This window comes from Polypterus senegalus, chromosome 2, assembly GCF_016835505.1.
Source record: "Polypterus senegalus isolate Bchr_013 chromosome 2, ASM1683550v1, whole genome shotgun sequence".
NCBI classification, from domain to species: Eukaryota; Metazoa; Chordata; class Cladistia; order Polypteriformes; family Polypteridae; genus Polypterus; species Polypterus senegalus.
Window position 1 is genome coordinate 282,641,600 of NC_053155.1, and position 26,920 is coordinate 282,668,519.

At 40.7% G+C, this 26,920-nt stretch overlaps 1 protein-coding gene across 2 annotated transcripts; it reads right to left on the reverse strand.

Moving 5' to 3' along the window:
- Nucleotides 1-948: 948 nt before the first annotated feature.
- On the reverse strand, nt 949-22,411 carry LOC120523941 (secreted frizzled-related protein 2-like). Of its 2 annotated transcripts, none has more exons than XM_039745674.1 (3): nt 21,395-22,411; nt 12,128-12,208; nt 949-1,774 (listed from the first exon to the last, which is right to left on the reverse strand). In XM_039745674.1, exons 1-3 carry the CDS (start codon nt 21,870-21,872, stop codon nt 1,467-1,469), a joined length of 867 nt encoding a protein of 288 aa, XP_039601608.1. In that variant the 5' UTR covers nt 21,873-22,411; the 3' UTR covers nt 949-1,466. The 2 variants fall into 2 exon arrangements, with proteins under 2 accessions (XP_039601608.1, XP_039601607.1); XM_039745673.1 differs by having other exon boundaries at nt 21,365-22,411.
- Nucleotides 22,412-26,920: the final 4,509 nt, after the last annotated feature.

Sequence of the window (26,920 nt, forward strand, 5' to 3'; positions counted from 1 at the left end):
ATACAATCCAGGAGAGGAGCCTCCATTAGACTCCAAAGTATTCTTGGTAGGAGGGAACTCAAGAGCACCTGGATGATCAGCAGAACTGGCATACCAGCCATGAGCCAAAGTGGGGTGCAAAACTGAAGATCTGCCCTTTCCTTTTCTGAACCTGCTTTTTCCACCTCTGGGACATAAGTAGATACAAAGCAGGAATGGCCTCCTTATGGGACACCAGTTGACCATATGGAATACACCCACACATTCATATGGTGCTGCTTTAGAGTTGCCAATCTGCAGGTTTTCTGGGCTCTGTGACAAATTATTTTAGTGTATTTCTCCCTGTCTTTCAATTATGTACTAATGTTTTGGAGTACGGTGGCGCAGTGGTAGTGTTGCTGCCTCGCAGTTAGGAGACCCGGGTTCGCCTCCCGGGTCCTCCCTGTGTGGAGTTTGCATGTTCTCCCTGTGTCTGCGTGGGTTTCCTCCGGGTGCTCCGGTTTCCTCCCACAATCCAAAGACATGCAGGTTAGGTGGATTGGCGATTCTGAATTGGCCCTAGTGTGTGTTTGTGTGTGTCCTGTGGTGGGTTGGCACCCTGCCCAGGATTGGTTCCTGTGTTGGCTGGGATTGGCACCAGCAGGCCCCCGTGACCCTGTATTCGGATTCAACGGGTTGGAAAATGGATGGATGTTTTGGAGTAAGACCAGACCAGAATTTGTGACCGGAATGAGTGTGTCTTGAGGAAATTCATTTCCCAGACTCGTTGAGTTCAGCTCTCCTAATGGTAAGTTCAGTGGTATAACATTTGCCTTTGCCTTTGTTTGTATGAATTCATAAAGAAATGCGGAAGGAGACTCCAACTCCTCACTAGCAATGATCACGATAAGATTTCAACCCAGTACTCTGGATTTGTGATACAGTGACTTAGACCACTTCTATGTAGTTTAATACAATTCTCAAATATGATTTACATTAACCAAATTTATTACAAAAGCAAAACTTACAAAAATAAACTGATACTATTATGCAGAACAGAATTATGCTATATTCACAGAAATGGGTCAGTAAGTGGTAGCTGTGGTGTTAAAAGGAAGGCACTTCTCTCTAAATTGATAAGACTGATTACTGCAGCTGTTGTAGCTTTTCACTGAGGTTTAGTGTGGCTGTCCAAGGTTGGATCCATCTAAGTGGACCCCTTTCAACATTTCACTGGGTTTGTTTATTCTAGATCGGCCATTCCACAATCCAGTAATGCATCCTCGATCTACATACAGTACATTGTCTATGCTACAGGCTGGCTCTACCCCCTTTTGACTGGGGTGAAGCAAGTATAGTACAGAGCATGGATCCGAGCAAACTAAGTCAAAAGCAACTTTTACAAATTTGTGAAGCGAGTTCCACCAGTGTTACTAAACAATTCTTCCTTCTTTGGTTCCATCAAAGATGACAGCCTGTCTCCGTTCCACAGCCCTCTCACCCCACACTCAGCACTGCAGCTTTCTGATTCCTTGCAAGAACCTCTTCAGTTCTCCATCTCCTGTGTGCCAACCCATGATCCTGTTGAGCAGCAGCTTGTTTCCTGCTTTTCTGCCAAGAGCCAATAGTGTAGTAGATGGTTCCAGGAGCTCCCCACATGTGCAAGTGGCACCCTTTTGCAACAAGAAGGCCTTCCTGTTGATCTCCTCCTCTTCTACTCGGTTTAACCTCTTCAGAATGACAAGGCTTGGCCCCTCTGGTACCACCTTTCGGTTGCCTCCATTTATGTGGGACTCTTTCACCTTTAACTTCACCACTATACAACAAAAGGACAAGAATCAATCACAATTACAAGAACTTCATTATTTTTTATGTTTACTGATCTGTGTTTATATTTGTCAAGCATCTCAGAGTTACTCCTTGGAATTGCACTAATAGTCAGACTAAGATAAGAATGTGTCTTACCTCAGAACAGGACATGAGAAGTAGTTATGAAGTGTCCTACACCCACTCCCAGCAAGGGGTAGGAGGCCACATTTGAGAATGAATGATGTCCTGATTTTATGGCACCCCTTGCCACAAATTGTCACTCATGATAATGTTTTGTTGTTTTCTGATCCTAGCACTAAGGCATCACCACAAATATAATAGTAATAATAATAATCAGAGTAGAGAATAGAAACATAATAAGATTAAGATACTGCACTAAGCTGCACATAATTATGGCCACTTCACAACATAATATACATTTTAATGTAATGAACACTGAGATGGAAAGACCAGAGATACATGCACACCAAACAAGGGTTTAGCCTGATAAGAGGCATTTTTATTTAACAGTGAATGATCCACAGCCATACTTTCAGATGAATCACCTTCCTGCTGTTATAGCCATGGGAAATTCCCTGTCCATTCTTGCGCTAATTCTAAAGTCACATTCACTCTTCCCAGTGTTCCCGATCATCTTCCAGAATCACATGTCCTGTCCTTCTCTGTGTTTTCGCCCTTATCTTCTGTGAGGCTGTATTTATTCAATGCCCTGGGAGTATTCTCCCACTTTCTTGAACCTTCCCAGGCTTGTAAGGTGTAATGGCAATGTTCCTGGGGTTCAGGGAACGTAGCACTTAGTGTACCTGTGTGACATTTTGCTGTCAATTACCCATCCAACCCTATCTATGTTCAGGGTAATATGCTGACTACTGCAGTAGTATTGTGTAGTATTGCAGTGTATTAATATCTGTGATATCACTTTTGATTTACATATGTGTACTCATCCACACTACACACAATGATTTGTTTCTGCTGAATTTCATTGATGCAGATTGCTTTTATATTTCCTCACATGGAGTTGTGATGTGGGACAAAGTGGTCATTGCCCTTTCTGATAGGATTTTAGTAGCACATGAGTCTTTGGAGACTGCAACTTTAACAGGGATGCACCCCTACCTGCATTCCAGAGTGAATGGCTGAATTGCTGCTCTACCAGCAGTTTGGTAAGAGTTGATCCAGCATCTCTGCAGAGACTCCTTCTGACAAAAAGGTGCCCAAATGGACATTCATTCAAAGAAGGTGATTGTGACCACAAAGTGAACTCTGGCTGCACATGATGAACAAAATAGCACACCTATAACTTTGATCCAATCACCAGAGTTTAATACCTTCCTTCAAAACTAGCTACATTCATCTCTTCTGTCTCTGTGGGGTAAGCTGAAAGCTAATGAGCTTTGTCTTTGGTGTGAGAAGCCACCCACTTTCTGCTGAGCAAAAAGCTCACAAACTTTCTTTGGCCTGGTAGCTACTTTCCATAGAGACTTGAAGATGGATGCCCTGAACTACCTCTAAGACTCACTCTGCCAAGCCAAACTCTGAGCCAGTGATTAAGCCCAGTCTGAGAAGACAGAAAAGCACCCATTACTTCAAGAAGAGAACTTCAGCACCTACACTCACCTGCCAGAAACAGTAACACATCTTCCTATGAAGTTGCACAGAACACAACAAAGTGCCTAACAGCAAATTAAGGAAGGCAGCATCACAACACACCACGAACAAAGGACAATGAAGTCAAGCTAAGAGTGAACTCCAACACAAGAAACATTTCTTCACTTGAACTTGGTGCAACAACATGCAACTCCACACAGGATCAAATGCCATCCTTAAAGATTTGGTATTGTAAAACCGTTTATCAAGATAAATTAGAACTCTAAATAGACAGCAAACAGCTAGTCTTTTCTATGGTTGTCCATCTTATCTGTGTTGCATCCTGTTGCCTATGTCGATATATATACTCAGCAAAAAAAGAAACGTCCCTTTTCCAGGACTGTGTATTTCAACAATAATGTTTTAAAAATCCAAATAACTTTACAGATCTTCATTGTAAAGGGTTCAAACAATGTTTTCCATGCATGTTCAATTAACCATAATCAATTAATTAACATGCACCTGTGGAATGGTCGTTAAGACCTTAACAGCTTACAGAAAGTAGGCATTTAAGGTCACAGTTCAAAAAACGTAGGACACTAAAGAGACTTGTCTACCGACTGTGAAAAACACCCAAAGAAAGATGCCCAGGGTCCCTGCTCATCTGCGTGAACGTGCATTAGGCATGCTGCAGGGAGGCATGAGGACTGCTGATGTGGCTAGGGCAATAAATTGCCATGTCCGCACTGTGAGACGCCTAAGACGGCGCTACAGGGAGACAGGAAGGACAGCTGATCATCCTCGCAGTGGAAGAGCCCGGATCTCAATCCCATTGAGCATGTCTGGGACCTGTTGGATCGCAGGGTGAAGGCTAGGGCCATTCCCCCCAGAAATGTCCAGGAACTTGCAGGTGCCTTGGTGGAAGAGTGGGGTAACATCTCACAGCAAGAACTGACAAATCTGGTCCAGTCCATGAGGAGGAGATGCACTGCAGTACTTCAAGCAGCTGGTGGCCACACCAGATACTGACTGGTACTTTTGATTTTGAGCCTCCCTTCATTCAGGGACACATTGTGAAACATTTTTAGCTTATGTCTTATGGTGTTGACTCTTTTAGTGTTCATACAAATATTTACACATTAAGTTTACTGAAAGTAAAAACAGTTGAAAGTCAGAGGACGTTTCTTTTTTTGCTGAGTATATATGTGGATATTCATATTTCTTTAATCATTGTATTTATCAGTAAATTGTACTATTCTGTTTCTTAAAATGAGTGTGCTTCAGGTATCTTGATATAAGTCTAAAGGCTGGAGGATCCCTCCTACAGCGAAAGATGAAGAAAATAAAGTGATAGCCATACCTAATTATTTAATTAATGACTGGCATTGCTAAAGGCAAAGCTGATCATTAATTAACTAAATGATTAACATCAGTCAATCAGTTCTTCTTCATACATCATACACAATCTGGCTACAGAGATCCCTTACTCATTTTCTGACAGTGAGGAAATGTATAAATCTGTGTATTACCTCATGTGTTGTATAGGTGGTGCAAAAGCTTGGTGCAAAATTCAAGGTGCTTGGTTGTGACATACCTAAATATTCGCAATTGCAAAGATGCCTTTTCCTTGTGGCTAAATAACATAAAATTACTAACATTTTAATTTTGTCTGACAGCACATGGCTTCTCCATGTAGATGGAGAGATCATGATTTGTTATGAGCATTGTTCCATCTCTGAAAGATCAATATCTTTTTAAGAGTTTATTGTTGTTGAGTGTTTTCCACACATTTAAGCCTTTCCCGGAGTATAGGTGCCAATTTATGTTTAAACGCTGCCTTCTGGCAGCTCCTAATGACTTAGAACATGGACTCTCCAAAATCCTGGTGAAGTTAGGAGCAGTATGTTCCTAAATTAGGAAAATGAATAAAATGCTTTTACTTCTCCTACGAGTAGGACCAAGTTTGGGTCACTCTGACATTTTTGAGCAAGTTATGAACGTTTTCCTACTGTGAGATGCTTGATAAGTATGAGCTCAGGTTTTTAAATCCTTCTCTCCATTTGCAAACAGGAATAATCCAGTTCAAGGATTCAAGGACCAGATTCCCTATTGCCAGATGTAACAGCTCTGGGTCACATCAAGATTTTTAAACTGTACCTCAATGAGCACTCTGTAAGCTAAATACACAACACACAGAACTCCATGTGGACATAGTTCTTCACAGTTTTTGTTGTGCCTTGCCGAGGCTGACAAATTAGTTTAATGTATTTCTCCCTGACTGTTAATTATGTAGTGATATTTTAGGGTAAGACACCAGAATTTGTGACAGAATGTAGAAACGACTAGAATGAGAATCTTGTGGAGATTCAATTCCCAGACTAATCAAGTTCAACTCTCCTAATGGTAAGTTCAGAGGTGTAACATTGCCTTTGTTTGTGTGTTTGGGCCTATCACTATCACATGTCGGCCATGGTGCAGTTTTTCTTTATCTACAGTGAATTGTTTTGATAGCTAAATATTTCACCAATAATTTAATAGCTTTCTTAGCTGCATGCAATGGAAGTTTTTTGTCTGAACATTTATTTTTTAATCTTGTTTTACTTTATATCATCCCTTGTACCGAACTGTATTAAGGGCTTTCTGTATGCCCAGAGGGGACTGGGCGGTCTCTTGGTCTGGAACCCCTACAGATTTTATTTTTTTCTCCAGCCTTTGGAGTTTTTTTTTGTTTTTTCTGTCCACCCTGGCCATCAGACCTTACTCCTATTCTATGTTAATTAATATTGACTTATGTTTATTTTTTATTGTGTCTTCTATTTCTCTATTCATTTTGTAAAGCACTTTGAGCTACATTTTTTTGTATGAATATGTGCTATATAAATAAATGTTGATTGATTGATTGATTGATATACGTGAGGCCATTTGTTCATGGGTGCATCTTACCCATTTTAATAGATATGGCCTGTTCTTGTCTTTGTGCTTGTTCAGTACCTGTGTATGGTGTAGAGCAGTGGTTCCCAACCTTTTTCCCAAGGGATCCCTGTTTTACCAGTGAATATTCTGATGACCCCCACCTTCTCCTATCCCGGACAAACACTATTACTAAAAAAAAATAAAATAGCCCTAGCACTTTTGAATTGTTTTGCTCTTTTATATTCAATGCATAACAGTAACAGTACAGAACAAAAATTATAGGCTACATGTGAATTGAAGCCAAGCAGTGAGCATAATGTGCAATAACGTGCTTAACAGTGTGCATTACATTTATGAACAGATTATTTCCTGTGAATACTGCAATATATCATCCAATCTTTCCTATGTTTAAATGAACTTGTGACACGTGAACTTGTTCCTTTTCAAGGTTACAAACTGGATGGCATTTAATGTGAGCTTTGGGCTTGTAACTCTTTGGCCAGTGATCGAATGTCAGGTGTGATTTTGGTGACAGCCAAACGAAAGTCACTGTGCACATCAAGCTTGTTGAGTGCCTTTGATTTGATGGTGACAAGAGCACTGAAAGCACTCTTTGATAGGTATGTCATTGTGAACGGCAGGATGAATCTGGTGGTTACATGAATCGCAAGTCTTGGAGCGAAGCCAGGTCCTTATACAAGCCAAAACTGCATGTATCCATACTCATCATTGAATTTCTTCAAGAGAGAATTCGACTTAATATGTATGAGCTCGTCCTCAGCCTGAAGATATTCCAAATCCTCCTCTTTCACAAGAAATGGGTCCATCACCCATGTGTCTTTTGCGACATGTTCATTTATGTCTCAAAACCGGGATTTTATCTCCTCCTGAAGCTACTCCATGTGGTGGGTGAACTGGTGGATCAAAGCATCGGATAACTTCCCCCCTGCTTGTTTATTTAAAGAGGGGTAAGGCTGCAGATCCTTCTTCACCAGTTTGTTCTTTCTGTACTCCACTTAACGCAAAAATGCATCCACTGCTTCCTTGCACACCATTATGCTGGTCTCTGCGCCCTGCATACAGTACGTTTGTTTGTTTCATTATACGGACCGAATATCTCCGCCAGTTATGATGTCTTAATTAGAAACTCGGCTGTCATTTCCTTCAGCAGTTTCTGGTTATGGAGGGTCAGGAAGTCTCTTATCGGATTTTGAAGTTCAATGAAACACTCCAACACTTTGTCCCGGGACAACCAGCACACCTCAGTATGGAAGAGGAGTGACTGGTGGATCTCGCCCTCACACAGCTGTGCAAAGATTCGTTTGTTGACTGGACGAGCTTTAAAAAAGTTCACAATTTTTACACCAGTCTTTAAGGTTTCATTTAGTTCCTCACAGAGGTGTTTGCTGGCCAGCGCCTGTCCGTGTATCATGCAGTGAAACACCAGGCAGTGGGGCGCTTTCTCTTTCAAATGGCTGTTGAAGCCTTTATTCTTTCCCATCATAGAGGCAGCTCCATCTGTGCAGCATGTAACTAAATTATTATAGGGAAGATTGTGATTTGTGAAGTATGTGTCACCAACGCAAGAATGTCTTGTTTCAGTTCGTTTTTTTCGATGTACTGTACATATACAATCAGTATCGCCTCCTCTCCCACAGTGGTAGTTTCATCGAGCTGGATGGAAAACGGGCCCGTTTTGAGATTTTCTGTCAGTGTGTTCTCAACGTTTCCAGCCATTCTATCAATTCTGTCTTTCACCATGTTGTTAGACAGTGGTACAGTCATGAATTTGCTAGCGACCTGAGGTCCACACATTATTTCTGCCATTTTAATGCAAGCCGTTTTAGTAAGCGTCTCTGCTATGTCATGTGGCTTTTTGGCTTGTGCAATAAGGAGAGAGCACTGAAACGTTGTAATAGTTGCTAGCTTTTGGTCACTTCCAACCCTGACAAAACTTTCCCTAATATTCTGGGGTCTGTTAGTTATCACAGTTTCTTTTTTTTGGAGAAAAAACTCCTTGGGTTTACCCACCGTGTCCGGGTGTTTGGTAGTCTGGTGTCGCTTCAGCTTGCAGGGTTTCATACTTTCATTCGCCAGTTTCTCACCGCAAATGACACACTCAATTTTGACTTTGTCCATTGACGCAATGAAACCAAACTCCAAATGACTGTCCTGATAAGTCCTTTTTTTCTTTCTGAGACAATCAATACTTCCTTCTCCCTGACGCTTGGCCATTTTTCAAAAAGCCTTTAAGCTGTTTTACCTCATAATTCTGGGCTTAGATTAGCTTGCATGCTAGCTCTGCTCTGTGAATACTAATAGTATTATGCAAATAGCGTCCTTGTCATTGCCGATGACGCAATGTTTATTTTTTTATAAAGAAATAATACAAACTTCTACAAAGTTAGTTGTTTATGTTACACAAACATTAATTAAATGCCTAGACACATTAAATAAACAAATGTTTAAATAAATAAATTTTGCACCCCTTAAAATGGAGAGGTCCTTGCGACCCACTGTGAGGCTTTGGCCCTGGCAGGGTTCGGGACCCCAAGGTTGGGAATCAATAGTGTAGAGTGAAATTCTGTTTACTCTTGCCTAATCAATACAGGTATGTACTCACATTCATATCTGTTGTAAATTGTAGATTTTATTTGTATTGTTTTCATGGACTGCCCCATAAAACCTCAATGCTCTCATTCCAGTTTGTTCTAACTCATGTCCTGGCAAATTAGAATCAATACATTATCATCATCTGCAAATCTTTTGGATGTAGGAACAAAGCATGTTTCTACATGCTGAATACAATCTCACAGTGCTTTATAGGTGCTTCAATTACAGAAATAAATTCAGATTTTTATATAAAGTTTACAATAGATAAGGAACAAAAAGCTAAGTATGGGACCTGAAATCTTTTGCTCCTTAGTCTAGCTGCTTATCCACTAGGCCACGTAACCTAAACCATCTAGATGAGGTACTAAGGTGAGCCAGATGGACTTAGTGGCCTCCTGTCATTTACAAAGATTCTTAATCATCAGCACAGTTCAAATTGAGGATGATACTAATAAGTGGCATTTCTGCATTAAGGGCCACCATGAAATTGTGCAAGATACATAATAAGCTTCCCCTCAGTATTTTAAAATTTTATTAAAAAGCTTATAACAAAACTTAAACATTTTATTTTCTCAATTTTCTATCATATGCTCAATGTAACTACTTATTTAGAACAATATGGCTCCTTCTTCTTCGTCGTCTTCTTCTTTTGGCTGCTCCCATTAGGGGTTGCCACAGAGGATCATCTTCTTCCATATCTTTCTGTCCTCTGCATTTTCTTCTATCACACCCATCACCTGCATGTCCTCTCTCACCACATCCATAAACCTTCTCTTAGGCCTTCCTCTTTTCCTTTTACCTGACAGCTCTATCCTTAGTATCCTTCTCCCAATATACCCAGCATCTCTCCTCTGCACATGTCCAAACCAACGCAATCTCGCCTCTCTGACTTTGTCTCCCAACCGTCCAACTTGAGCTGACCCTCTAATGTACTCATTTCTAATCCTATCCATCTTCGTCACCCCCCAATATAAACCTTTAACTCTGCCACCTCCAGCTCTGTCTCCTGCTTTCTGCTCAGTGCCACCGTCTCCAACCCATATAACATAGCTGGTCTCACTACCGTCCTGTAGACCTTCCCTTTGACTCTTGCTGATATCCATCTGTCACAAATCACTCCTGACACTCTTCTCCACCCATTCCACCCTGCCTGCACTCTCTTTTTCACTTCTCTTCCACAATCCCCATTACTCTGTACTGTTGATCACAAGTATTTAAACTCATCCACCTTCACCAACTCTACTCTCCTCATCCTCACCATTCCATTGACCTCCCTCTCATTTACACACAAGTATTTGGTCTTGTTCCTACTGACCTTCATTCCTCTCCTCTGTAGAGCATATCTCCACCTCTCCAGGGTCTCCTCAACCTGCTCACTACTATTGCTACAGATCACAATGTCATCAGCAAACATCATAGTCCATGCGGACTCCTGTCTAATCTCGCCTGTCAACCTGTCCATCACCATTGCAAATAAAAAATGGCTCAGAGCCGATCCCTGATGTAATCCCACCTCCAACGTGAATGCATCCGTCACTCCTACTGCAGACCTCACCACTGTCACACTTCCCTCGTACATATCCTGTACAACTCTTACATACTTCTCTGCCACTCCCAACTTCCTCACACAATACCACAGCTCCTCTCGAGGTACCCTGTCATATGCTTTCTTCAGGTCCACAAAGACACAATACAACTCCTTCTGGCCTTCTCTAAACTTCTCCATCAACATCCTCAGAGCAAACATTTCATCTGTGGTGCTCTTTCTTGGCTTGAAACCATACTGCTGCGGACTAATCATCACCTCACTTCTTAACCTAGCTTCCACTACTCTTTCCCATAACTTCATGCTGTGGCTCATCAATTTTATTCTCCTGTAGTTACTGCAGTCCTGCACATCCCCCTTATTCTTAAATATTGGCACCAGTACACTTCTTCTCCACCCCTCAGGCATCCTCTCACTTTCCAAGATTCCATTAAACTATCTGGTTAAAAACTCCACTGCCATCTCTCCTAAACACCTCCAGGCTTCCATACGTATATCATCTGGACCAACGGCCTTTCCATTTTTCATCCTCTTCATAGCTGTCCTTACTTCCTCCCTGCTAATCCATTGCACTTCTTGATGACTATCTCCACATCATCCAACCTCTTCCCTCTCTTGTTCTCTTCATTCATTAGCCTCTCAAAGTACTCTGTCCATCTGTTCAACAGACTCTCCTCGCTTGTTAGTACTTTTCCATCTTTATCCTTTATCACTCTAACCTGCTGCACATCTTTCCCAGCTCGGTCCCTCTTTCTAGCCAATCGGTACAGGTCCTTTTCTCCCTCCTTAGTGTCCAACCTCTCATACAACTCATCATACGCCTTATCTTTAGCCTTCACCACCTCTCTCTTCACCTTGCGCTTTATCTCATTGTACTCTTGTCTACTTTCTGTATCTCTCTGACTATCCCACTTCTTCTTTGCCATTCTCTTGCAGTATGTAAAAGTTTGTGCTAAGTGTTTCAAGATGTTTTTTGGCTGAGCAGCTGGACCAATTGGCCCTGCATTGTCCACTGTATCCTTGGGATTTAAGTAGCTTTTAATTCTACATAGCTGTATTTTGTCAGATGATGGTGATGTCAGAGGACATCACAATTATCTGATGCCCACACAGTGAGGCACACCAGGCCGAGCATCCCATTATTTGATGGATTCTTTGTGATGTGAAAGATGCATCAACTTGCATGTTTCAAAAGTCATTAGCAAAAGTGGTACAAATATTATTAGTTAGCATTACAGAAGTCTTCACACATATAGGACAATTCTGGTATGACCCCACAAGAATTTTCATGGCAAAAAATGCTGCAGCTACCAACTGTCTGCTTATCACTTCATTGATGGTCCCAGAGGGGACTGGGCGGTCTCATGGTCTGGAATCCCTACAGATTTTATTTTTTCTCCAGCCGTCTGGAGTTTTTTTTTGTTTTTTCTGTCCCCCCTGGCCATTGAACCTTACTCTTATGCGATGTTAATTAATGTTGATTTATTTTGTTTTATAATTGTGTCTTTCATTTTTCTATTCTTTAATATGTAAAACACTTTGAGCTACTGTTTGTATGAAAATGTGCTATAGAAATAAATGTTGTTGTTGTTGTTGATGTATGAGGATGCAAACAGACATAGACATGGTACTTTGATATTTCTCTATTATTAGTGATCCTGACTTTAAAAATGTACTTACTGAAATCATGTTGACAAAAGTTTTGTTGCATTTCTTTTTCAGCATCTCCGAATGGTCTGCAGGCATCACATCGTGGCATCTCTGTTAAAACATACAGGAAAAACTTCTTAAAAAATATAAATGTTATATCACTGCTTGGAATGTTCAGCCCTGCCAGCTGTAAATTAAATTTGATTTTTTAAGTCTTATGATAGTAAAGACTCAAAATGCTAATCAAGTTGTATATTCCCCAAGGTTCAAATTTCAGATCCACTTAATCCAGCCCTGGATTTAGCATCAGTCCACTGCAGGGCCTACACGTGGGGCTCATTTAGAGTCTCTTATTTACTTAACTAACACTTTATGAAGAATAAGGGATGAAAATGCTGGCAGAAATAGTGTGGTGTGCGTGTGTAAGTGGAATCTCTTTTTCGTCTTCCAGCTGGGACATCAGAGCTTTGAAGAGATCTTTACAATTTATGAATGAAATCGGTGAAAGTCCACATTAAATAACTTTCACTTTCTTTGCGGTTTGGACATGGTGATAGACAATTATTGAACAAAATAGCCAAACATGTTTGCTGCAGTAAACCAAGTAATACAATTTCTTCATAAAGTAAGGATAATGGTAGATGGACATATGATCGTATAAACAGAAGAATGATAATAGACAATATAAAACATAAATCTACAGTAGCATAGTTTGATCTTTTTCTCTCTCCTATAGAAAATGACACATAACCTTATGAATTCTTATCTTTCAACCAATGTGGTCAAGATGGATAAGTTCTGGTCTTTAGCTAGTTTTTAGGTTTCTAATGTCTACACCATGATGACGGTGTTGATTTTGCTCACAGCTAGTTGGAACTGGTTGACCTCTCCCCACCCCAATGGTCCACTGTGTGTGTGTGTGTGTGTGAAGCTGCGCTGAACTCTTCTGCTGAATTTAGGAAAAAAGATTATTATTTTCCTGTTACAGTAATACTAAAACCAGAAATATTAGCTGGTTTTATTCTAACTACTGTTTAGATTCCTAATCAGTGACAACACCTGATAACACTGAGCTCATTTAATTAGCTGATATTTTTTTTCTTTTATTCAACATTCACAAAAGCACAGCAGCATTATTTTACATTTATAAGACATTTATAAATATTTCTGCTTTTGCTGTAGATTTAAATGCTTAACTTTCTTTTGTTGATTTCATTATATTTTGCCCTTTCTCTATGCAGTTTTTCCCCCTTCGTTGTATCTTATTAATGACAATTTAAAACGAGCAGATCAGACACGCTGGCAAACAACACTGAATAATCAAAGGCTGGAAGTACTTTAGCGTCAGACCCACTAATTCGTAAATAATGGATTAATTAAACAATTAGAAGACCTTGAAAAGTAGAATGAAAATACTGTTAAAAAAAATATACATTATTCCTATATGACTGTTTGGTACATTTTAATATTTTTTTTTTTAGCAAACTTAGTTTTCTAATTTCTATATTATTCCCTAAACACAGAACTTGGGAAATAACACGTCACTTCATTAGCCCAGCAGTTCAATTAAAAACAGAAGCTGTTGGAACAAAAAGCTGCAGCGACAGGGGGTCCCCAGGACCGAGGTTGGGAAACACTGGTCTAGACCAGGGGTCCTCAATCACAGTCCTGGAGGGCCGCGGTGGCTGCAGGTTTTTGTTCTAACCCGGTTGCTTAATTAGAAAGCAATTCTCGCCAATAATTTAATTTCATGGCTTGTTAGTGCTTTAACTCTGCTATGTCAGGTAATTCTCATATCCTAGATTTTCTTCCCCTTTCTAAGGATATCATCCAAATGATTTGAAGGCTAAAATGGATGAGTAATTCTCTGCCCTTCACTTTTTTTTCTCTTCACTTTCCTTCCAAGTATTTAATTAAACCCAATAGCGCCTGATGAATACACACAGGTGTAAATGGTAACAAGCTAAATGGAGAAATGCTGGTCTCTTTTGTCATTTGCATGTTATTGCTAATTAGGAGCCAATAAAAACCAAGAATACAGCTGTTTGAGACTAAAATAAGCAATAAGGGTTCCAAATCTTAACGAGCGAGACAATGAAAGTGAAGCAGAAGTGTTACTTGAGCAATAAGTGCTTCCTTTTAAGCAATTGGGTCGGAGCAAAAACCTGCAGCCATTGTGGCCCTCCAGGACCCCTGGTCTAGATGATGCTTTGTCCCAGTCTTTCTGGATTGGTTTTCACTGGCGCATTTGAAAGGATGCTCAATGTACTTTTTCTTTGTTTGGTAAGAAGCTCTTCTCCTTCTTTGATTGTAGGCAGTGTTCCAGTTTTCTCCGAGGTTTCACATGCAGTGGTCCTTGTTTGCAAGCATGAAATTTATGGCTGCTGGGCAGTCAGTGATCATTTGTTTCCCATCTTTAGCACGACAAACATGCCACTTTAGATGTGGTCTCTCTTGCTCATGCACCTTACTTTACGATAGGAAGGTTTGGACTTGTGGCAGCCTCGTTCAACTTCATTACAGATGGTATTCCACTCTTCTAGTCCAGCAGAGTAAAAGGGATCGCTCCAGTCTGTGTTACAGCCAAACCCTAGGCAACAGGAGTCCTGCTGTGGAGTAAAAGTTGCAGCCACCCCGAGAGGACAGAGGGCTCAAATCTAGTGGGTTATAAAGGAAGGACTGCATTGGTTTTTTGGATACACATTAGCCCAATCTTTTGTTTGACAATTCATGCAAAGTTCTGTCCATCAAAGGTGCCTATCATTTGTTCACCTACCAAATGTTTAAATGGTGCATTGTGGAGACATCTCTGAATGTCATTTTGTGCCTGTAATTGATTGGTCTTATCAGATGAGACTCAGAAAGTGCATTTCATAGCAGCCCAAAAACTTGAGCTGAACTTGAATGTTAATGATAGACGGCTTGGCGGCTGCTTCTTAAGGAAAGGACTTGTGTGCCAAAGCAAACCAAAGTTGGTACTGCCAGTCTGCCCTACAAAAGAATGTGGAAACTCCACACAAACAGCAACCAGGTGTGTGATTTGAAGCCATGACTTTGCAGCTGTGTGACCAAAACAGCAACCACTGTGCTGCTTCAAAACACCTGTAAAGTTAAAGTGTTTGATGATAAAATGTTTTTAAGCAGCTCCTCCGCTGTCTTGCTCTGCAAGAATGATGAAGGTGGCATTAAAATGGACAACACCTTACAACAGTCGAGAGAGTCACACCCTGATCTGCACTGTCTTTTCAAAAGTATACTTTACTTAGATATAATATAATATACTAGACATTAAGCCCGTTACAATAGCGGGTGCTAGAACAGTAGTGCACAGCCATAAACATTAGTAGGAACAGTCTATGTTAAATGGCAAGGACCTTGACCTCATTCTGTTTCTTGTCTTAATTTTTTTTTGGTCAAAAATATTTTTGCAAGAAGCCTAAAGTAAAATAATAATAAAAATAAAATAGAAACGTATAAGACAACACAGTAAGTATAATATTGCCTTAGTGTAAAACTTTGTAATAATCTGTAATACACAATATCTGAAGAAGATATTTAGGAATAATTTTCTATTTTTTTACCTCATGAAATTTTTCTATACAATTTCATTACAGACAACATTTCTTGTAAATATTCTGTCTGAGTTTGGCAGCAGTTTGCCTTGTTCAGGACCATCTACAACCTTGACAACAACATCTGGAAAACTTGTAGCTCTTGATAATGCAACATATAACTGACCGTGGCTGAATACTGGCTCTGGCAAGTAAATGCCAACTATTTCTAAGGTTTGCTCTTCTGAGTCTTTCCCTTTTAGCGTTTTTAAGACGCTCGTTTTCTTTTTCTTCAATCAATCTATTTGCTCGTATTTTTTCTTTATTTTTGTCTTTCAGCATTTCATTTGTTGATGTTTACTTGTTGAGCTGACAGTTCATCCAGGAGATGTTGCTTATATAGGATTTGATTGTCTGTGTCTTTTGTCCTACTTGACGTGTCCTTTTTTTTGGGTGGCATGTTGTTAGTAGATACGTCCGTAATATTTTCTCTTACAGTAATACTGGCTTGTATGTGGCTGTAATATGCGTGACTGTATCTTTAATTTTCTCTTGCAGTAATACTGGTTTGTATTTCCGTAAAATGCCTGTAATTTTCTCTGACAGTAATACTGGCTTTGTTGTCCGTAATATTACTTTAATTTTCTGTCACAACATTGGGCAATCAGCAGAGTGTCCCCAACAACTGATGTAATGCGTGGCGTGTAGCTGATAATCGTGACTGTGTCGTCTCCCCAGCAAGTATTTTAATCTGTGCTGGCGTACAGCTGATTATTGTATGTGTGGCGTCTCCGCAGCAACGGATTTTATGTGCGCGGCCGCGACTAACCAATCAGCACTCTCCCCAGCAATGTTGTCCTTTATTTCTTATCATGCGCGGCCGTGGCAAGGCCATTCACTGTGTGCCCAGCTTCCAGTGTGTGTGCGTCCACAGTGCCGCGTGCATGGGCAGGGCACGGTGCAATGTGCGTCGCGGCCCCACGCATGCACACTTCACCAGAAGATACACACGCACGGACACCTGGACGGACACAGGGCTTTTATTAAAGAGGATGATATGAAAACCAAACATAGGACAGTCTCTAACTTGGTACTGTTTCTTATGGTCAAGTCCTGAGGTCAGGGGCCTTAAACACTACAACACGTCTGTGTTCCATCAGCAGTGTGTGACTCCACAATACGTTTATGTTATAACATACGTTGTGCTGTGCCTCTGTGCCAAAAGTATCATTCCAGTCTTTCCCATGGTTGATCACTTGGCTCCTAGTGAATCCCACAGTCCAAAAGCCCAGTGTTGCATTTTCTAAACAGTAAATAAAAAATGATTTACAAAGCTGCTGTAAGGAAATGCATGGGAGGAGTCCCAGTAGCCTTAGTGGTACCCAAAACTGACGGATGAATACGTTTCTGGGATTTCTTTAAACTTGATGTCCAAGGTAGAGTGGTCCACTTCCAGTTGGGGTCAGCTTGGTTTGGCTCTTTCCTTCAGCATGCGTCCTCACTGATTTATGTTCTGATTCCCGTTCCTTCTCTTCCTACCAAGCTGTTGAGTGTCTGAGCAGACTGTGAATGTACCAGTGGCAGTCCTGGATTGACATTCTTTCTCTTTTTAGTATGACATGGTTCCCGGTGACCCAAAGGGTGTCTTTCTGGAAGCACATGAGGCACCGGGCTTCTTTGGTGGCTTTCAGTGCATGGGTACCCAAGATCGGCCTGTAGAGCATCGGGTGGGTTGGAAGATTGTTCTTGGGCACACAGCTCTTTAGGTCTTGCTCCACGGTCCACCTCCGCATATTTAGTTCCTTGTTTTATGTCTTGTACCTGTTTATTCACACAGCTGAGATTTGATTTGCCAAAGTAAAATGCACTTCTGTGGATTGAAAAGGGCCGTGTCTTCTATTGGCTTTTTGCGATTTTTCATAACACACAAATTATGAAAGACCTGAAATAAAACATAAGTAAGCTCCTGACCTGCTCAACTTCTGTGACCGCTTCATGAGGCTGAAATGACAACAAGCAGGGCACTTATTTCCATTTCTTTGATACGAAAAGATAACATAACCAGACATGTTATCAGGTTTAAAAATATACAGAAACAGCTTGAAGCTGTGTGACACTGTGCAAGTCACTTAACCTGCCTGTACTACAACCGCAAAAAATAAATTAGTATAGACATGTATATGTACGTACAAACACCTGAACTAAGTCTTTGTCACTGAAAGTGCATTGAGGTTGTATTTATCTAATTAAAAAGGAAACATGCTGTATGGCAAAAATCAGATGTTTGGTCACTGGAAAAAACTTAAAATGTCCATTTCACTTCTGATCAGCTGTAAGAGCTAAAGTGAGCAGTGGTTACAAAAAAAGAAACCGTCATGAGTGTGTATGGAAACCCCAGACAGGATCATACTGTTTGTGTATACAGTACATGTGTACACTGTCAAAAATGTCAGTAAATTTAACGGTACAAATACTGTAAATGGTGAAGGTAAAAGACCTTTTCTGAAAAAAAGGAAAGTTACCTTATGTTCTTCTGAAAATTACCTTTATATCTTACCGGTAAACAATACATTTCATTATTTTTTACAGCCAAATTCTGTAAAATCAATATTTTTCTACCTTCAAAATATGCTAAATACCGTTTCTTGATGCATTACAGTTATACTGAAAAAATCTGTTAATTTTACAGTGTAAAACTGTTAAATAACGAAGGTAAACAACCGTAAAATGTAAAACGGTAAATCACCGTTTCAGTAAAACCGGCTACGATATTTGCATAAGGACACGCCCCTTTTTACAATATTGTTCCTGGTGAACCGCATACCTTTGAATAGTAGGGAAAAAAACTTAAACCAAGTTAGCACACTTATTTTTCCCCACGTGCTGAAGGTTTTTTGAGGTTATGGAAGCTGATTTATGGTGGGTTGCATTTGATAAGTAGGACACCATACACCACAAAAGAGAAAACTTTACTTCCCTACCAGGCAAGCGGCGTGCTTTCCTTAAACATTAAATTGTTTTCAATGTGTATAATTAAATGGCACATGCTTGTTACTTGTTGTTGTTAACTAACTGATGTAAACTATGTACTGGGGTTTTTATTAATTATCATATTTTTTTACACCACATGACTTTTTGGTTATGGTTAAACATTCCCTTCTGTTGGAGTTTGTTGTAACGATCAAATTGCTTTTACAGCAAAATTATACTGTAAGCCTAAAAATACTGTCACATAGTAAAGTTTTGGCAACCCAGCTGCCAGTATGTTACCGTAAATTTAACATTATTTTTTAAAGTGTACCGTAGACCAAAAAATATTGTTACCATCTTTTTTACGGTAAAATCCTGGCGACCGCAGCTGCCAGTTTTTTACCGTAAATTTTACATTTTTTTTTTTACAGTGTACAGTATGTGTGTGCAGGTTTATAGGTTCATGTTACATGTAGGAATTTTCAAGGATCCTGGTTCCCTAATCATTTCCACAGCGTTTTTGTCGCCTGTCAATAATGGAGAGCGTGAGAATAAAGCCCTTTTATTAGATTCTGTAAAGCTATTCGAGAAAGATGTGCATTTTAAAAAGATCATTAGTGAATGGACTCATGACATGATCTACAATTATATACCATCTATGAGATAGATAGATAGATATATATAACTATTGGAGAGATATACAGATGTGAAAGGCACTCTAAGACAGACATCATATGATAGATATAAAAGACTATATAAGACAGACAGATGTGAACTGCAGTATATAAACAGATTTTAAAAGTGCTGTATGTTTCCATCCCCACCAATGTCTTCTTTTAGTTGGACTCCGACATTAATTAAGCAGGCTGTTATTCCCCAGTTTGTGCTTTTTTTGTACCAAACGTAGGTTATGCCTAAATTTTACTGAATGAAGCTGAAATTTAAATGTCTAAGAATTATCTTTTCCCAATCAGTGTTTCGTTCTTCTTAATTTTCTGTTTATGTATACCATTACTTACTAATGGGCAAAGCTACATATCTGCGCGTAGAACAGCTTTGGAGCACTTTGGCTGCGTGTTTCGATAGAACACCGTGTCTGCTGTGCTTCACTAAAACATCCATCCATTATCCAACCCATTATATCCTAACTACAGGGTCACAGGGGTCTAGTGGAGCCAATCCCAGCCAACACAGGGCACAAGGCAGGAACCGATCCCGGGCAGGGCGCCAGCCCACCGCAGGGCACACACACACACCCACCATACACTAGGGACAATTTAGGATCGCCAATGCACCTAACCTGCATATCTTTGGACTGTGGAAGGAAACCGGAGTACCCGGAGGAAACCCACGCAGATCTTCGGTCAGTATTCAGAAGTAATTATGAGAACAAACTCCACATACAGATGTGCCGACGGTGAGGAAATCTTGTACGGGGCCCTCGGGCTGCTCTGCACAGAGCAGTCGGTTCGCAACTTCATTGTTTCTGAAACTGCGCCTTTAGTAACAATATCCGGTGATTTGACAAGCGCCTTTGATGTCGAATGAAGCCCCTGAAGAAGATCTGCTGGGTCAGCTGAACAGACACCTCTTGAGGTGCTTCATGGGTGAGTATTTACTCAGACATGTAGTCGTTTATGCGTGTTTTTGCACGTGAGTCTGTGGCCGTTTTTCCGTAAATGCCCACCGCTGTTTGGTGCTCTACGAATATAAATGGTCTTGCGATTTTGGCCTTGCGAATGGGAGCTCGAGCATCAAGTGAAATTTACAAACGTTGTTTAATAAATGGCTTTATTTTTGTTGCCACGTGTTTAGATTCTTAAAGCTGTCCTTTTCGTTTTAACTCACTTTTTATGTGGACAAGGTCACCGTTACACACCCCAAAGCCCGACGGAGAACTGGCCTAATGCGCCCGTCCTCAGCCTCACAACGTACTAACAGAACATTATAAACGCATAATCTGTAACAATTCAAGACAAATGTAAACATTACTAACACGTTATTTTATTATTTTTACTTTTGCTCTTACTTTTTAATTTTAGAAGATTATCAGTTTTTATTTTGTTAACGCTGCAAATCAAACGCAACAAAACGTCATATAATTTTCAATATCAAGTGAAACAAATACGGTTAATAACAAAATTATATATTACTGCATTCATTTCAACAGAACCCATGCACCATCGAACTTTAGCGGCAGAAAGTCATTAATTTTGTATAAAGATAAATTATAACAATAACGTTCTTTTCTTTTCAAAATTAAAAAAAAAACCTTCAAAGTATAGTTAAACAATGAGTTCAATTCAAGTTAAAAGATGCGTCGGTGATTGTGAAACTGGTTAAAAAAACAACTTTGAGCCCCTGAGGGTGAACGTTTGTTCCACCGTGACCGCGACAGACAGATGTGAACGGCACTATATAAGAGACAAATGGACGGTCCTGCCGATAGTAAGACATCTGCCTGTTCAGTGCAGTAAGCTGTTTTACCAAAAGAAGTCCCCTTTTGTAACTGGCACTCCTTCCTATCTGATCTTTCTCCATTGCTCACTCCTCACCATCACTAAGTGACTTACTAGACTGCACCAGCTGATTTAAGTGATTTTTCTTTGGGTTACATGAGGTGGCAATGTAGAAGAAAGCAGCTACCATATGAATAAAACTCGCAATGTCCACCAAAGCCTCTATCATCAAAGCATTCTTTACCTTTTTGTGCCCACCCCACTAGTTTAATATCTCCATCACTTACTAGCATGTTCCTCCAGCCTGTCGTCCATACCTTTCGATCCCGTTGTCGTCCCAGGGATGCACATTTCATTTCCAGGTGGAAACTGACTGCAGTTGAACATCTCAGGCCATGGAAAGCCAAAGGCGCTCATGACGGGGACGCAGCCGTCTCTCACCACTTCACAGAGGCTCCTACAGGGAGGAAGGGGCTCAACAAATTCAACCAAACACACCGGTGCGAAGAGAGAGCAGAGGAACCTTTTGGTATCCTTGTGGCACCGCTTGGACACCAGTGGAACCCAGGAGCTGGCCTGCTGTTGAGCTTCCTTCAGGGTGTCATGACCTAGTAGATTGGGCAGCCTCATTTCAGTGTAGCCCACGTCATGGCAGAGGGCCATGGTGCTGGGAATGGCCCTACAGGCAGGCCTTTTGGGACTGTAGTAGGAAACAGCAAAAGGGAAGGTGGAAGCCACGGCCGAGAGCGTCCAAAGTAGAAGTACAAGGGAAACGCGGAGAGGCAGAAGATCCATCTTCTTGATCGTTCAGTCCGGCGGAGTCTGCTGCAAGTCTCGCACCAGCGCAAGTTAAAGCAGATGAGGAATTAAAAGTCCCTGAGGCGAGATGACTTAACTCGTCGGCAACCGGCGTGATTGTGTCGTAATTGTTTATTATTACATCGGCTTCCAACAAAATGGGTGAAAACTCAAAAACTTTTTTAACACCGAGAGCGCGATCGGTTGCTCACTTTTTCAAAAGAAATATGCATTTGAATAGCTAACGTCCTGTCTCGCCTAAGTTTGTGTAACAATGACCTTGGATCGTTGGCGTATTGGGATGCAGACTGGCAGAGAAAGCTTCTCAAAAGACGGAACTGATAAGACGTGCCCTGCCCCGGAGCCTAGAAGGACAGCTCCACTGCCCCGGTCAGGCTGATGCTGAAGTTGGCATCCGTTCGTATCCGTGCAGCCGAGAAGGACAGCCGGGAGTGGACTCCTCGCACTCTGTCCCTGGGAGAAAACGGCTTCAAAAGAACGTGTATGCGATGTTAATTAGAGAGGAGCAGGATCCAGTATCCTGTGAAACGGGTTTAAACAAATCCACCAATAATTTAGTCCTGGGAAGTCGCGTCTATTACGGGTTGTAAAGCGCACAGCCTGTCATTACGCCTTACGTTGAGACAGCCGTCACGCCGCCGCGGACTTTGGGCAAGCCTGAGAGCCAAGCCGGGCAATCGCACTTTTAAAGCATCTTTCCTTTCAGATACCCTACGCTGCGAGCGAAATGATCTGTCAGCTCTGCAGATTTCTTACCGTTTATGCTGACATTTTTCATTCCAAACGATTGCTTGATCAGCCGCAGAATACGATCTTTGCCGTTTGTTTAAATTATAGGACCTGTAATTGTGCCACATCGGCGTGCATTTTAACTTTTCAGGGATTGCCACCAGTGAAACAACATTGATAAAATGATGTACACCCACTGCAAACGCTCCTTTCATACTGGATTGCTTTTTTATTTAGTTTATATGTCAGATGTTTTGTATTAAATGTTTTTTGAATAGGTGTGGTGCTGAGATTGCATTTGTTGTCTCACAGCTTGAGAGACATGAGTTCAAATCCTGGACTGGCTCCTGTTTGCATGTTCCTCATATGATCAGTGTGGGGTTTCCTCCCCATCTCAAAGACTTGTTTGTTTGCTAATGGATGACTCTAAAGAGGTTTTAAGTAAGTGTGTCTTGTAATAGATCAGCTCCCTTACGGAGTTCAAAAGTTCCTAAAGTGCTTTTGTATTTACATTGATGGCAGAGACCCTTATGATGAACAGGCACTCCATTTGGGGCTGGTGTACTGATGTTGGTGTCCAATTTCTGTGACCTTTGACAGAACTTAGTGGGTTTAAAATTAAATGTGTCTTGTAGCAAACTTCCTTAAAAAAGTTACTTAGTGCAACTGTCTGCCTGGTGCAGGTGTACATGATGGCTGTGCAGTCTACAGCTTTACAGAAAAATACATTTCTTGAGCTAAGCCTCTCATACTTTCAGGTTGTATTATTAGGTTTATAAATACGATTTATAGGATTATTTGTAGAGAAAAGCCAAGCAAAATGACACCTTTTATTGGCTAACTAAAAGGATTACAATATGCAAGTTTTCGAGGCAACTCAGGCCCCTTCTTCAGGCAAGATGTAATACAGAAACTGGAGTTCCCTGTGTTTATATCTCTCTAGGACAAGAAACAACATTGGTAAATCTTTAAATGAGACATCTTAAATGTAAAAAATTAATAGATTCATTAATGAAGCTTGCATATTGTAATCCTTTTAGTTAGCCAATTAAAGGTGTCATTTTGCTTGGCTTTTCTCTACATTCATAATGGCTAACACGGTACAACACCCTAGTACTATAGGATTATTTGGATATTAGTTGTCTATGATGGGTTGACATCACAGTAATCAATGTAGACCTTAGTGTTCATTTTGCAGTGCACCATTTTTTGGAATGTATTTTGTAATGTATGCAGTAATAAAATGTATGTTGTGCACATCATCTGTAGTAATAAAATGCATTACTGCAAATATTTGTGATGCATTTCCTGTTGGAATGACAAATACAATGCATATGTCTGTTATATGCCATTTGGTATAGGATTCGTAAATGAATTGTTAATATTTGTGATGCACCATCTGTTGAAATGACAGAGACACAACAACCCGATGGACACAGATACACACACAGACAGGTCAAGTTAGGTTGAGGAGCATGCACTTGTACAGCACATTGCTGCACCCACCACATGATGAACCATAATATACAGTAGATTAGTTTGGTGAACAGTCATATTTATTTACAAAACAAAATTATATTAACAAAATATAATATAGTATTGACAAAATGAACTCATATAATATTGTAACGACCAGTGTAATAAGCAAACACAACTCTGATGTACTGGAGTTTTCTACGTTTTACTTGGAGTCTTCGTTCTGTAACAAACGGCGCCCTGTCTTATACTTTGTTCTCTGGGTTATGGAGCACACCTCCAAAACAATAAAAGAAGGCTTTCCCTACCTATCACATCTCCTGCCACTCACATTCTGTCTTTTTCTATACTGCAAACACTCTTGCTTATTGTTTCCTGACAATCTCCTCAAAACTGCCTCCGGTCGCACCTTTCTTTTTCTCCTAACTCCAGTCACTCATGTCTGTCCCTTCCAGAACAGTAGCTCTTCACCCAATCCCGCCATTTACGCGGCATTCATTCCACTCTTTCTTCTTCCCCGCAGCACATTACAAGCTGCCTGCACATCAAAATATATTAACAAAACATAATATAACTGAACTTAAAATGTAAATTGCATTGCAGAAGAACGTTTAACATTAATACAAAATAACATTGCAGTCAGTGGTTTCCATTTTCAATAAGTTTTTCATTTTTTTCGGCATCATGCTTTATATTATTTGCTATTATTTTTCCTACTCTGTAAATTAAAGCAATACTTGAAGTACTTTTGCCGTTTCATTAACGTTTTAACAATTTCAATTTTTTGAGACAATTCCAACACCACATGCATACATTTATCAGCCATAAAAATGTATAGTAGGTTAATTATAACAAAAAAGAGAGAAGCTGCGAAACGCTATTAAAACTGAAGGTACATAACTGATGCCGTGATTTCAAAATGCGGCTTGACACATGGTGCTGGCGAAGAACATGACATGCTAGCACAAGGGAGAGTTGATCCAATGTGCAGAGTACACCGCATACTGCAAAGCAGTAGGAGTAGTTAGGGGCTGGCATTTTTTGTTTTTGTTTTTGCCTTGATGGTTAAAGGAGACCGATGGTTAATTGAATGTTGGATAAACAGGGTTTTACCATATATATACACACACACACACACACACACACACACACACTCACCAGCCTGTTTATTAGTTACACCTTTCTAGTACCGGGTTGCACCTCCTTTTGCCTTCAGAATTGCTGTAATTCTTTGTGGCAAAGAGTCAACAAGATGCTGGAAACATTCTTCTGGGATTTTGGTCCATATGATAGCACCACGCAGCTGCTGCAGATTTGTCGGCTGCACATCCACAATGCAAATCTTCCATTCCACCACATTCCAAAGGTGCTCTATTGGACTGAGATCTGGTGATTGTGGAGAGTACAGTGAACTCATTGTCATGTTGAAGAACCCAGTTTGAGATCATTTGAGCTTTGTTACATGGCACATTATCCTGCTGGAAGTAGCCATCAGAAGATGAGTGCAATGCGATCATACAAGGATGGATATGATCAGCAACAATACTCAGGTAGGCTGTGGCATTTAAATCATGCTCAATAGGTACCTAGGGGTTCAAAGTGTGCCATAAAATATCCCTCACACCATTACACCACCACCACCAGCCTGAGCCGTTGATAGAAAGCAGGATAGATCCATGTTTTAATGTTGTTGATGCCAACATTTTAACCCTACCATCTGAATGTCGTAGCAGAAATTGAGACTCATCAGACCAGGCAACATTTTTCCAATCTTCTACTGTCCAGTTTTGGTAAGCCTGTGAAAATTGTAGCCTCAGTCACCTGTTGTTAGCTGACAGGAGTGGCACTGATGTGGTCTCCTGCTGCTGTAGCTCATCTGCTTGAAGGTTTGACATGTTGTGTGTTCAGAGAAGCTCTTCTGCATTCCTCGGTTGTAACGAGTGGTTATTTGAGTTACTGTTGCCTCTCTATCAGCTTGTATGTATGTATGTATGTATATGTATATGTATATGTATGTATGTATATGTATATGTATATGTGATGGACGGCTGGCGTTTTAGTCTGGCCGGGACATCCCTCAACAGAGAAAAGAAAGAACAGCTGCCTTTTCAGGGCACTGCATCCCCCGGGACGCTAGATGGCAGCTCCCCTGGACAGAAATGGTTCCCAGGATTCCCTCAGGGCAGCATGGGACATGGAGTCCGTATCATTAGTCCTGTTGGATGCCTGGGGTGCTGCCAGGGGGAGCTCACCGAGAACCTGGGGACCATTATTGCTACACCAAAAGTACTTCGAAGTCACAAGGAGGAAACCCGCAGTACTTCCGGGATATTTAAGGAAGGAGGATGTGGCATTTCACCCGAAGAACGAATACTTCTGGGTCATGAACTATTTAAAGGATGATGGGAGGGAGTGTGACGGAGCTGCTGGGAGTGGAGGATTGGTTATTTGTATTATTGATTATTGATTTATTAAAGAAATGTGGAGTGTGCTTTGTACACTATTATTGAAGAATATTATTAAAGAAATTATTCTTGGTGTTTTAAATGTGTGTCTTGGACGACTGTCTGGTGGGTTCAATGCGGCAACAGTGACCCCTAGCATCCACAATTGGCCTGTTTTTGTTTGGCCAGAAAACCTTTGAATTTAACGTGGACAGAACCCCCCAGACAGCAAAACATGAAACTGCCAAACCTGTTTCGACAGTTCATCATGGAAAAGAAGACGAAATCGACCGACTGTGCTGAGAGAAGTCAGGTGCACGACATCCCCTGTGTCCATGAGGAGCAACGGAGCGACACTGCCTTACGGGAAAACAT